The sequence below is a fragment of the Pristiophorus japonicus genome, chromosome 24 (genome assembly GCF_044704955.1).
Source record: "Pristiophorus japonicus isolate sPriJap1 chromosome 24, sPriJap1.hap1, whole genome shotgun sequence".
In the NCBI taxonomy this organism is placed as follows: Eukaryota; Metazoa; Chordata; class Chondrichthyes; family Pristiophoridae; genus Pristiophorus; species Pristiophorus japonicus.
In genome coordinates this window covers 12,475,593-12,488,371 of record NC_092000.1, presented here as the reverse complement: position 1 = coordinate 12,488,371, position 12,779 = coordinate 12,475,593, and the positions used below count along the sequence as shown (strand labels likewise).

The 12,779-nt window shown below is 48.6% G+C and overlaps 1 protein-coding gene across 2 annotated transcripts in view; it reads right to left on the bottom strand.

The window, feature by feature from the left end:
* Positions 1 to 9,311, bottom strand: part of epor (erythropoietin receptor) — a 36,758-nt gene extending 27,447 nt beyond the window's left edge. Inside the window, exons 1-2 of one of the 2 annotated variants that reach the window (XM_070867261.1) lie at positions 9,024 to 9,105; positions 3,418 to 3,723 (exon numbers count right to left, since the gene is read on the bottom strand). In XM_070867261.1, the coding sequence (XP_070723362.1) occupies position 3,418 (1 nt within the window). In that variant the 5' untranslated portion in view covers positions 3,419 to 3,723; positions 9,024 to 9,105. Of the gene's footprint in view, positions 1 to 3,417; positions 3,724 to 9,023 lie in introns of both variants that reach the window. The other variant, XM_070867260.1, reaches the window with a different exon arrangement.
* Between the last annotated feature and the right edge of the window lie 3,468 nt (positions 9,312 to 12,779).

Here is a 12,779-nt window from a genome sequence, read left to right as displayed (position 1 = left end):
GGTCTGTCGCTGCAAACTGGGAGGCTCACACACCGTGCTGTGTGTAAACGTTGCACTGACTGTGACTGAGACTCACACCGTGCTGTGTGTAAACCTTGCACTGACTGTGACTGAGACTCACACCGTGCTGTGTGTAAACGTTGCACTGACTGTGACTGAGACTCACACCGTGCTGTGTGTAAACCTTGCACTGACTGTGACTGAGACTCACACCGTGCTGTGTGTAAACCTTGCACTGACTGTGACTGAGACTCACACCGTGCTGTGTGTAAACCTTGCACTGACTGTGACTGAGACTCACACCGTGCTGTGTGTAAACCTTGCACTGACTGTGACTGAGACTCACACCGTGCTGTGTGTAAACCTTGCACTGACTGTGACTGAGACTCACACCGTGCTGTGTGTAAACCATGCACTGACTGTGACTGAGACTCACACCGTGCTGTGTGTAAACCATGCACTGACTGTGACTGAGATTCACACCGTGCTGTGTGTAAACCTTGCACTGACTGTGACTGAGACTCACACCGTGCTGTGTGTAAACGTTGCACTGACTGTGACTGAGACTCACACCGTGCTGTGTGTAAACCTTGCACTGACTGTGACTGAGACTCACACCGTGCTGTGTGTAAACCTTGCACTGACTGTGACTGAGACTCACACCATGCTGTGTGTAAACCTTGCACTGACTGTGACTGAGACTCACACCGTGCTGTGTGTAAACCTTGCACTGACTGTGACTGAGACTCACACCGTGCTGTGTGTAAACCTTGCACTGACTGTGACTGAGACTCACACCGTGCTGTGTGTAAACCTTGCACTGACTGTGACTGAGACTCACACCGTGCTGTGTGTAAACCATGCACTGACTGTGACTGAGACTCACACCGTGCTGTGTGTAAACCTTGCACTGACTGTGACTGAGACTCACACCATGCTGTGTGTAAACGTTGCACTGACTGTGACTGAGACTCACACCGTGCTGTGTGTAAACCTTGCACTGACTGTGACTGAGACTCACACCGTGCTGTGTGTAAACCTTGCACTGACTGTGACTGAGACTCACACCGTGCTGTGTGTAAACGTTGCACTGACTGTGACTGAGACTCACACCGTGCTGTGTGTAAACCTTGCACTGACTGTGACTGAGACTCACACCGTGCTGTGTGTAAACCTTGCACTGACTGTGACTGAGACTCACACCGTTCTGTGTGTAAACCTTGCACTGACTGTGACTGAGACTCACACCGTGCTGTGTGTAAACCTTGCACTGACTGTGACTGAGACTCACACCGTGCTGTGTGTAAACCTTGCACTGACTGTGACCTCCGAGAGAGGCGCTTCCTCGTCCCTTTAAGTAGCCGCCAGTGAACGACTCTGCGAGCCTGCGCCCACTGTTAATCCAGAGGCTGTTATTGGCGGGCGCTCAATGAGGCGCACGCACCGAATTTACCGACCAGGGCACAAGCGTGGGGTGTTGCAGCAGGAATACGTCAGGATCGGAGCGATGTCAGCAGCCGGGCGCTGGCTGTTTGTGGCCCCCGGTGAGCCTCTGATGAATTTTCAGTCGGGACGCTAAACGCTACACATTAACGCCCCCTCTGGCCGCTAACTGAGGTGTTAGACAACTGAAAATCCAACCCAATTGCCTTGACAACCAGTGTCTGAAAATGACAGTCAGGCAACTGGTTAGCTCTAAGTTGGACAGGTCAGGCTGTCTGCATGGTGGAGTTTGATCGCTATCAGGAGCTACTGTGACAAGTGTTGTGCATGTATAATATAAGTATGCACCCTGTACACTCAATGTACAGACTACTGGATGTATCTTCACATTGTATGCACTATGCCTGCACCACCAGAGGGTGCAACTGGTGGAGACCTAGGGGGTCACCTGTACACGACAGGTAACCAGGTATAAAAGAGAGCTCACCTTACTGTACCCTCACTCAGGAGCTGTAATAAATGGACTAAGGTCACCACAGTTCAAGTACAATACCTTGCCTCGTGGAGTCATTACTGGAGTGGCTTACAGACACAATAACAAGTAATGAGTGAGGCCCAGGATTCGACCCGTACCATCACATTGCTCTTGGATTTGGTATCAGGTGTGGAACTCTCACCCTGCTTCAGCCTCACACCGGCTGCTTTGCGAAGCCCGAGGAACGTAGGAATAGGAGGAGGCCATTCAGCCCCTCGAGCCTGTTCCTCCATTCAATGAGATCACGGCTGATCTGCGACCTAACTCCATATACCCGTCTTTGGCCCATATCCCTTGATGCCTTTGGTTATCAAAAATCTAACAATCTCAAATTTAAAATTAACAATTGCAGCAACAATTGTCATTTGCAGAAGAGAATTCCAAACTCCTACCACGCTTTGTGTGTAGAAGTGTTTCCTAATTTCACTCCTAAAGACTTGGCTCTAATTTTTAGACAGCGCAATGTTGGCCCCCTAGCCCGAGACTCCCCAACCAGCGGGAATAGTTTCTCTATCCACCTTATCTGTTGCCCTTAATATCCTGAAAACTTCAATCAAATCACGCCTTATCCTTCTAAATTCCAGGGAATATGACCCTAATTTGTGTAATCTCTCCTTGTTATTTAACCCTTGGAGTCCGGGTATCAATCTAGTAAACCACTCCCTCCAAGGCCAATATATTCTTCCTATGATGTGGTGCCCAGAACTACTCACAGTGCTCCAGGTGTATCTATCCAGGGCTTTGTACAGGTGCCGTATAAGATTATGAGGGGGCTTGACAAGGTGGATGCAGAGAGGATGTTTCCACTGATGGGGGAGACTAGAACTAGAGGGCATGATCTTAGAATAAGGGGACGCCCATTTAAAACTGAGATGAGGAGGAATTTCTTCTCTCAGAGGGTTGTAAGTCTGTGGAATTCGCTGCCTCAGAGAGCTGTGGAAGCTGGGACATTGAATAAATTTAAGACAGAAATAGACAGTTGCTTGAGCGATAAGGGAGTGAAGGGTTATGGGGAGCGGGCGGGGAAGTGGAGCTGAGTCCAAGATCAGATCAGCCATGATCTTATTGAATGGCGGAGCAGGCTCGAGGGGCCGAATGGCCTACTCCTGCTCCTATTTCTTAAGTTCTTATAACTTCTACCCCCTTGTATTCTAGTCCTCTAGATATAAAGGCCAGCATTCCATTTGCCTTTTTGATATTTTCTGTACCTGCGCATGACATTTTAATGATCTGTGTATTTGTACCGCGTCCACATGTTTTAGCTTTTCACCTTTCTCTCCTTTTTAGGTCCAAAGTGGGTGACCTCACGTTGAAATCCTTTTGCCATAGTTTTGCCTATTCACTAATCTAGCAATAACTCTTTGGAATTTTAAGCTTTCATCTGCACTGCCTGCACCGCCTATTCTTGTGTCATCGGAAAATTAGGATATGTGACTTACTCTGCCATCGTCTCAGTCGTCAGTAAATACTGTGAATAGTTACAACCCCTCCAGTCCTGCGGAAAGCCACTGAGAGGTGTTGTATAAATGGGTTCAAGAAACAACTGGACATTTCACAGAGAGAGAGAGAGGCAGAGACAGTAATGGAGAGATGTGAAAAAGTAGGTAGACGGGACTGAGATTTGTCAGATAGCTTGTTAGTTCTGAAAAGCCTTGTCCTGTTCTTCAAACTTCTTCTGTTATTCTTTAGTCGACATTTTCAGAGATTGAACAGCATGAACCTTGGGTAACTCCATAATACAGAAGCTATAAGGAGCAAAAAAAGATAGAACTTGCATTTATATAGCGCCTTTCACGATCTCAGGATATCCCAAAGCGCTTTATCATACAATCGTAGAAATTTACAGCACAGAAGGAGGCCATTCGGCCCATCATCTTTGAGCCAGCCAACCAAAAGCTACCCACTTTCCAGCTCTTGGTCTGTAATCCTGCAGTTACAGCACTTCAGGTGCACATCCAAGTACTGTTTAAATGTGGTGAGGGTTTCTGCCTCTACCACTCTTTCAGGCAGTGAGTTCCAAACCCCCACCGCTCTCTGGGTAAAAAAAAAAATCCCCTCAAATCTCCTCTAAACCTCCCCCCAATTACTTTAAATCTATGCCCCCTGATTGTTGACCCCTCTGCTGAGGGAAATAGTTCCTTCCTATCTACTCTATCTAGGCCTCTCGTAATTTTATACACCTCAATAATGTTTCCCCTCAGCCTCCTCTGTTCCAAAAAAAACAAACCCAGCTTATCCGATCTTTCCTCATCGCTAAAATTCTCCAGTCCAGGCAACATCCTCGTAAATCTCCTCTGTACCCTCTCTGGTGCTATCACATCTTTTCTGTAATGTGGTGACCAGAACTGCACGCAGTACTCCAGCTGTGGCCGAACCAGTGTTTTATACAGTTCAAGCATAACCTCCCTGCTCTTGTATTCTATGCCTCGGCTAATAAAGGCAAGTATCCTGAAGGTCTTCTTAACCACCTCTTTTGAATTATAGCTGCTATTTGTAATGCAGGAAACGCGGCAGCTAATATGCGCACAGCAAGCTCCCACAAACAACGACGAGATAAATGACCAGCAAATCTGTTTTTTAGTTGTGTTGGTTGAGGGGTAAATATTGGCTGGAACACAGGGGGAGAACTCTCCCTGCTCTTCTTCGAATCAGTTTCGGTGGAATCTTTCACATCCACCCAAAAGGGCAGGCGGGAGCCTCGGTTTAACGTCTCGTCCGAAACACGAGGTCACAAAGCCCATCTCAGAACCTTTGATACACAGCCGAGGACCTTGTTTATGTTAGCCACGGCTTTACGTGTCTTTGCGAAAGAAGTTGGGACGGAAGGCTAATCTTCCAGGGCCACGCACGTTAAATCAATAAATTTCACCACTTCGCGTGCTCTTGACAGAAACCTCTTATCCAGAGGCCCCAAATTCCCGCCCTCGGCCCCATCAATTGAAACACTTGTTTGGAAAGATAAGGCACACTGCTGGTAAATCCTGTGAAAAACAACAAGGTTGGGTGACAGTTTGTGCTGCATTTGCGTTCTAATCTTATCTTGAGATACCTGAACAATAACTGCTATCGCAAACCAAATGTTTCTGTTTGCTCAAAAGAAAATAGGTTTTGCTAGGTGTAATATATTTGCCTCATGGGTTCTTTGCTTAAGAATTCATAGCAACACATTGCTATTAAGAACTAGTTGGTTTATTAGCAAAGGTTTAACAATCACACGACACACCAGGCTCACCACCACCTGCCTCAACGTGAATCCCCTGAATCCAAATGGCTGGGGTTTTATTGAGTCTTGTGAACATCACGTAACCAGCTAAGCTACTCACAACTCAACAGCTCTACAACTATTGTAAGTAGAAACATAGAAACATAGAAAATAGGTGCAGGAGTAGGCCTTTCGGCCATTCGAGCCTGCACCGCCATTCAATGAGTTCATGGCTGAACATGCAACTTCAGTACCCCATTCCTGCTTTCTCGCCATACCCCTTGATCCCCCTAGTAGTAAGGACTACATCCAACTCCTTTTTGAATATATTTAGTGAATTGACCTCAACAACTTTCTGTGGTAGAGAATTCCACAGGTTCACCACTCTCTGGGTGAAGAAATTTCTCCTCATCTCGGTCCTAAATGGCTTACCCCTTATCCTTAGACTGTGACCCCTGGTTCTTGACTTCCCCATATATATATATATATATAAAACTATAAAGCTGAGTGCCCCCTTATTAAAGGGGCACTAGAACCGACAAATTAACAAATAAAACATTGTGAACCTTAAACGGCCAAATTAAAATTTGATTCCCGGGTGGTGATGATGCACTCCAGTCCCTCCGGTGCCCACCTCTCGCGGAAGGCCACGAGCGTACCGGTGGACACCGCGTGCTCCATCTCCAGGGACACCTTGGCGCGAACGTAACTTCAGAAGAGAGGCAGGCAGTCGGGCTGAACGACCCCCTCGAACGCCCGCTGCCTGGACCAGTTAATGGCCCCCTTGGCCAGGCCCAGGAGCAGTCCCACGAGGAGGCCCTCCTCCACAACTCTATAAAACCTGTGAACGTCCTCACACACCAGGGTTCAAAGTTCTTCTATAAAGTTAGATTTTTGGAACTTGTTCTCCAAAGTTAAATCGTCAATAATTAAATAAATGCAATTGGTTCAATGCGTCCACCGGTGAAAGCTGAAACTTGCACGAGTGTACAGAGCTTAAATGTGACGTAATCATTTAAATGGGATCTTTTGCTTCGTTAAAGGCGCCACATAAATGTGCATTGTTGTTGTTGCAAAGTTAATGAAGGAATCAAGGTATGGCTGGTTGAGAGGGTGAGGGATGGAATTTGGAATAACAAGCCTTGGTGAAAGGATAGATACCGGACTGCCTTTGGGGGTATAGTGGTTATGTTTCTGCACTCGTAACCCAGAGGCCTGAGTTTATGAAATTTAAAGCAACAGCAATGAAACTCCCTCCTGGAGGCAAGGAGTGGGGTGGAAACTCAGCCAACTGCAGAAGTCATGCGACGAAGCCAAGTTGCCAATACTGTGATTCTGGGGTTGCTTTAAGCCCGCAGAAGCTTTGGGTTGTCAGAAACCCCATAGTTAATCAGCCCTTCCGACTTTAATACACTCCAAAAGTACTTCGTTGGCTTTAAAGCGCTTTGGGACGTCCTGAGGTTGTGAAAGGCGCTATAGAAATGCAAGTTGCATTTGCATTGGCAGCCATTTTGCGCACAGCAAGCTCCCACAAACAGCAATATGATAACGACCAGATAATGATGTGGGTTGAGGGATAAATATCAGTTCAGGATACCGGGGAGAACTCCCCTGCTCTTTTACGTCCACCTGAGAGGGCAGACGGGGCCCCGGCTTAACGTCACATCCGAAAGACAGCACCTCCGGCAGTGCAGCACTCCCTCAGCACTACACTGGGAGTGTCAGCTGAGATTTTTGAGCTCAAGTCCGACTCAGGTGAGAGCCTGAAAACGTTATGGAAGTCGGGGTCATATGAAGGACATAGGGTCCCGACGGCATTTGAAGCGGTGGCTGACCGGGATATGTTAGCGAATCCTGGTCTGTCGGTGTTATGTATGTGAACCTCACCTGTGTGTAAGACTTGCCACTAGAGGGCACACCTGTGGGAGACCTATGGGTCACCTGTGTACCCTGGTGCAAGCAGGTATAAAAGGCAGTCCACCACGCTGCTGCCTCACTTTTGGAGTTATATTAAAGAGACCAAGGTCACAATGGTTAGAGCTTGCAATACAGTCAGTCTCATGGAGTTACTCTGGACATAACAGTCGGAAGGCGTGGTGGACAGAAGTGTTTGAACTTTCCTCTGTGAGGCCACGAGAAGTAGGAAAGACTGGGCCTCCACTGCCCCAGGCACAGCCCCCCCACCTCCCCCCCCACTCATCCCACTCCGCACCCTCCCTCCCCACCACACCATCCCAAGAAACCCTGCTGAAATCCTCCAACCCCGCTCCCCCACCCCCACTATCGCACAGCAACGTACCTGAGTTCTGATAGGTGACCTCCAAGTTGCCTGACCATCAACAGCCACCTGCCGGCCAGCTGCCTCCGTCCAGTTTTCCTTTCGGGCCTGCAGCTGGCCAGCACGATATAAATGAGGCCAGGCCTTTAAAACTTTTGGAGAACAGTCGCTGTTTTGCGGGCGACGGTCAAGTGCCTGCAGCAAAGTCCCATGGACAGCAAAACAAGACGGGTGACCAGTTAAGTGTCAGCCAGAGTCTCAGTGGGCAGCACTCTCGCCTCTGAGTCAGAAGGTTGTGGGTTCAAGTCACACTCCAGGGACTCGAGCACATAAATCTAGGCTGACACTCCCAGTGCAGTGCTGAGGGAGCACCGCACTGTCGGAGGTGCCGTCTTTCGGATGAGACGTTAAACTGAGGCCCCGTCTGCCCTCTCAGGTGGACTTAAAAGATCCCGCGGCACTATTTCGAAGAAGAACAAGGGGAGTTATCCCCGGTGTCCTGGGGCCAATATTTATCCCTCAATGAACATAACAAAAACAGATTGTCTGGTCATTATCACATTGCTGTTTGTGGGAGCTTGCTGTGCGCAAATTGGCTGCCGTGTTTCCTACAGTGACTACACTCCGAAAAGTACTGCAAAGCGCTTTGAGATGTCTGGTGGTCGCGGAAGACGCTATATCTATGATTCTTTTTATCATTCTATGATTGTATATAAAGATCACTGCATTTCCGTCGAAAAAAATTCAAATTGCGTAAACGTAAAAACACTATTGTGGCAGGGGCCGAGGGAGCTGATAATAAATTTGAATCACTGGGCAATAGTCGGGAACATAATTCTGGATCGCAACATTGGAATATTAATGCTATGAATCTCCCGACAGGAGAACTGTCAGACTCAGGAGGGGAAACATGGACTGGACTCCCACTAATTACAGCAAGACTCCCTGCATCATGTCTTTCGCTCACAAGGAAACAATGTATGTCTAAAAAATAAAATTATAATAATAATGTTTATTTATATAGCGCCTTTTACGTATTAAAACGTCCCAAGACGCTTCACAGCAGTGTTACAGACAAACAGATAAATTTGACACCGAGCCACAGAAGAAATTAAGGCAGATGACCAAAAGCTTGTTTAAAGAGGTAGGTTTTAACAAGCATCTTTAAGGAGGAAAGAGAGGCAGAGAGGTTTAGCGAGGGAGTTCCAGAGCTTGGGGCCCAGGCAGCTGAAGGCACGGCCACCGATGGTTGAGCAGTTATAATGAGCAATGTTCGAGAGACCAGAACTTGAGAGGCGCAGACATCTTGAAAGACCACGTATACGCCTTCCTTTGAAACAAGCTGCCCTGACAACGATTCTGCCTGTATATTTATTTTGAAAAATGGACATATTGGAGGAAACATTATAACTTGCGGGAAAACAAGTGTATATTTCCTAAAATCGTCTATAAGCGTCAAGGCATCTCTTAACACAATGGAAAGTTTATTCACAGTATTCACCGCTGCACAAAGGTTGGTTACTGAGGTTCTAAATGGGCACAGTAATAAATGTAAAAAGCCTTACTTTTGCCATCCAGATTCATCGACCTTGCCTTATAGACAGCTGCAGCGCTCAGCACAAGGAGGTAGAATCCCACATTCCGATGGCAGCCCGCATTAATCATGGTCGGAGGTTTCTCAGTTGTGAACTTTAAGCGGCCAAGGTGGTTCCTGAAAGTGTTCTGACACCAGCAACCACAAGTCGTGAAGCGGCTTTGCAAATCTCATGAGCTCTGTGCGGGGGGAGGGTGTGGGTCTGAGGGGGCAGGGGCAAGATGACTGACACTTCCAATCTATCGCCAAGGTTCGTGGAAAGTAGTCTGACCCGTCCCCCTCCCACAATGGTACAACCCGTATTGATTGGAATATTTCGCTCTCCCCTGGATCGGGAGCCCATTTACATTTTTCCAACATGTTTCTGTCCAGACAAGACTCACACTATTTCTCCACCTCACGATAACCCAAAGCGCTGCACAGCCACTGAAATACCTTTGAAGTGCAGTGACTGTTCCCTAATACAGGGAAATGCGGCAGCCAATTTGTGCACAGCAAGCTCCCACAAACAGTAACGCCAACGACAACAGATAATCTGTTTTAGTGATATTGTTTTGAGGGACAAATATTGGCCCAGGCCACCGGGGTTAGTGCCATGGGATCTTTTACATCGACCCGGGAGGGCAGACCGGTTCCCGGTTTAAAGTCTCATCTGAAAGACGGCACCTCCGACAGTACCGCACTCCCACAGCACTGCACTGGGAGTGTCAGCCTGGATTTATGTGCTCAAGTTCCTGGAGTGGGACTCGAACCCACAACCTTCTGACTCCGAGGTAAGTGTGCTGCCCACTGAGTCACAGCTGACACCTGAATATTCCCACATAAATTCATCCCGAATGCATTTTTAATTGGTGTTCTGCAGGTACGCTTTGTTTATCCAGTCACGATACAATTCACACAATGGTTTAAAAGGGCATATAACGGAGTTGAATTGCATCATCCCCACTGACACCTGGGAGTCCCTGGCCAAAGACCGCCCTAAGTGGAGGAAGAGCATCCGGGAGGGCGCTGAGCACCTCGAGTCTCGTCGCCGAGAGCGTGCAGAGATCAAGTGCAGGCGGCGGAAGGAGCGTGCAGCAAACCAGTCCCACCCTCCCCTTCCCTCAACCACTATCTGTCCCACCTGTGACAGGGACTGTGGTTCTCTGTATTGGACTGTTCAGCCACCTAAGGACTCATTTTTAGAGTGGAGGCAAGTCTTCCTCGATTCCGAGGGATTGCCTATGATGATGATGATTCGCACCGTCCTGTGCGCTTCCCCAATAGCTCTGTTGGTGATCTCCGTCCCAGGCAGTCGCAGTTGGTCTCAGCACCCGTCGGGTGGGCACGGGGTTAAGTTAGCTAAACATCGCTATCCCGCAGAGTGCACATGTGTGGATGTCTGGCGAGGCCAAGATCGGGTCCCTTATGCTCAAATCATCATCATCATAGGTGGTCCCTCGAGGCGAGGATGACTTGCTTCCACGCCAAAAAAAAGATGAGTTCACAGGTGTTTCAATGAAGGACCTAATATTCCAGATCCCGAACTACATGTTGAAGGGTGGAAGATGCCTGTGCGTGGATTTTTTTTAACGTGGGATGGCTGTTGCACACCAGACACCACACGGGCTCGACAGAGCTAGGTCTTGGTCCAGTGGCAAGGGTTAACCAGGACGAATGGAGACCAGCTCTGCTGCACGGGCCTAGTGTGCGCACACATATCGCAGTGTGCGCTGGGCCTGTGCTGCCCCTGGGACCCTGGCCCCGAACTCACGCCTCCCCTGGGCCCCAGTCACATCCCTCCACAGTCTCTCGCCGCTCCTGCTGTATCTGCCCACCTCCAATCACCGACCTGGACCTTGATGACGTCACTCTTCGCTGCTGTCGCCCTCCTGCACCAGCTCGCGCTGCTCCCTGAGGGGCCTCCACACTGCACCTGGGCCGCCGCTTGCCGCTCGTTTTATGGCCCCGACCTGCTGGTCTAATGGAGGTGTTTAAGACGATTGAAGGATTTGATCGGGTAGACAGACAGAAACAATTTTTTCTGGTGGGGGAAGAGTCCAGAACAAGGGGGCAGACTCTTAAAATTAGAGCCAGGTCGTTCAGGGGTGATCTCAGGGAGCACTTCTTCACACACAGGGTAGTGGGAATCTCGAACTCTCTCCCGCAAATAGCTGTCGAGGCCGGGGATCAATTGAAAATGTCAAAATTGAGATCGATTTAATTTTTTTAATTAAGGGTATTAAAGGTTATTAACCAAGGCGGATAAATAGAGTTAAGGTACAGCCATGATCTCATTGAATGGCGGAACAGACTCGAGGGGCTGAATGGCCTCCTCCTGTTCCTATGTTCCGACAAGAAAAGCCTATTCCCTCTGGTTACAAGTGATGATATTGGCCACTTTTCCACATGTCACGTCAGCCTGGCAAGGATCTCCCCTCTCAGTTCTTCATCTCCCCAAACTGGCCAATAAACCCTATAAACCAAGCCCTCCCAAAGTCAAGCGAGCAGTCACTCGTACTTGGAAACTCAGCATCGTTTGAAAGCACTCATTGAATACACGTGCAGTTCTGATCACCGCATTACAGGAACGATGTGATAGCACCAGAGAGGGTACAGAGGAGATTTACGAGGATGTTGCCTGAACTGGAGAATTTTAGCTGCGAGGAAAGATTGGACAGGCTTGGGTTGTTTTCTTTGGAATCGAGGAGGCTGAGGGGAGATTTAATTGAGGTGTATAAAATTATGAGGGGCCTGGATAGAGTGGATAGGAAGGACCTATTTCCCTTAGCAGAGGCGTCAACAACCAGGGGCCATAGATTTAAAGTAAATGGTAGGAGGTTTGAAATATTCTAAAGATTCGTGAGGAGAAATGTTTTCACCCAGAGGGGATTTGAGGTGAAATGCCTTCACCCAGAGGGTGGTGGGGGTCTGGAACTCACGGCCTGAAAGGGTGGTAGAGGCAGAAACCCTCACCACATTTAAACAGTACTTGGATGTGCACCTGAAGTGCAGTGACCTACAGGGCTACGGACCGAGAGCTGGAAAGTGGGATTAGGCTGGGTAGCTCTTTGTGGACTGGCGCGGACACGATGGGCCGAATGGCCTCCTTCTGTGCCGTAAATGTCTGTGGTCCTATTAACAAAACAGGAAGAAACTAACAAACTGAAGTAACCCTGTGCGGGAGAAAGAACCCGAACTTTGATTAAAGGCAGGAAGCCGTTTATCTCATGGAGGTGGCGAGGGAGGTGGGGGAGGATGGGGGGGGGGGTGGAGAGAAACAAAGTTACACTCAATAATTTAACAGGAGTTAGAGATAAGGTGGCTGAAGCAAAGGGAGTGTGTGTGCACCCTCTGATAGCCCATCGAGTGAGGGGCACCACATAGCACATTTGTCACAAGCCGTTCATGTCTTCACACCCAGTTGGCAGTTTAAAAATCGTCTGAATGTTCTTTGGAAACGGTTATTTATTCCGCGCCATTACATTGAGGCAGAGGCCTGGAAATGGGTTGCGGGCGGTGGCTGAAAATGGACGTTTTCAGATCAGTTCCATTGACTGCAACTCCTAACTCGCGCCAAGTCCCGCTCGCCCATCATCCTCCCTGTGCTCGCTGCCCTACATTGGCTCCCGGTTGAGCAACGTCCCGATTTCAAAATTCTCATCCTTGTTTTCAAATCCCTCCATGGCCTTGCCCCCTCCCTATCTCTGTAATGTCCTCCAGCCCAACAACGCACCCCCCACCCGCC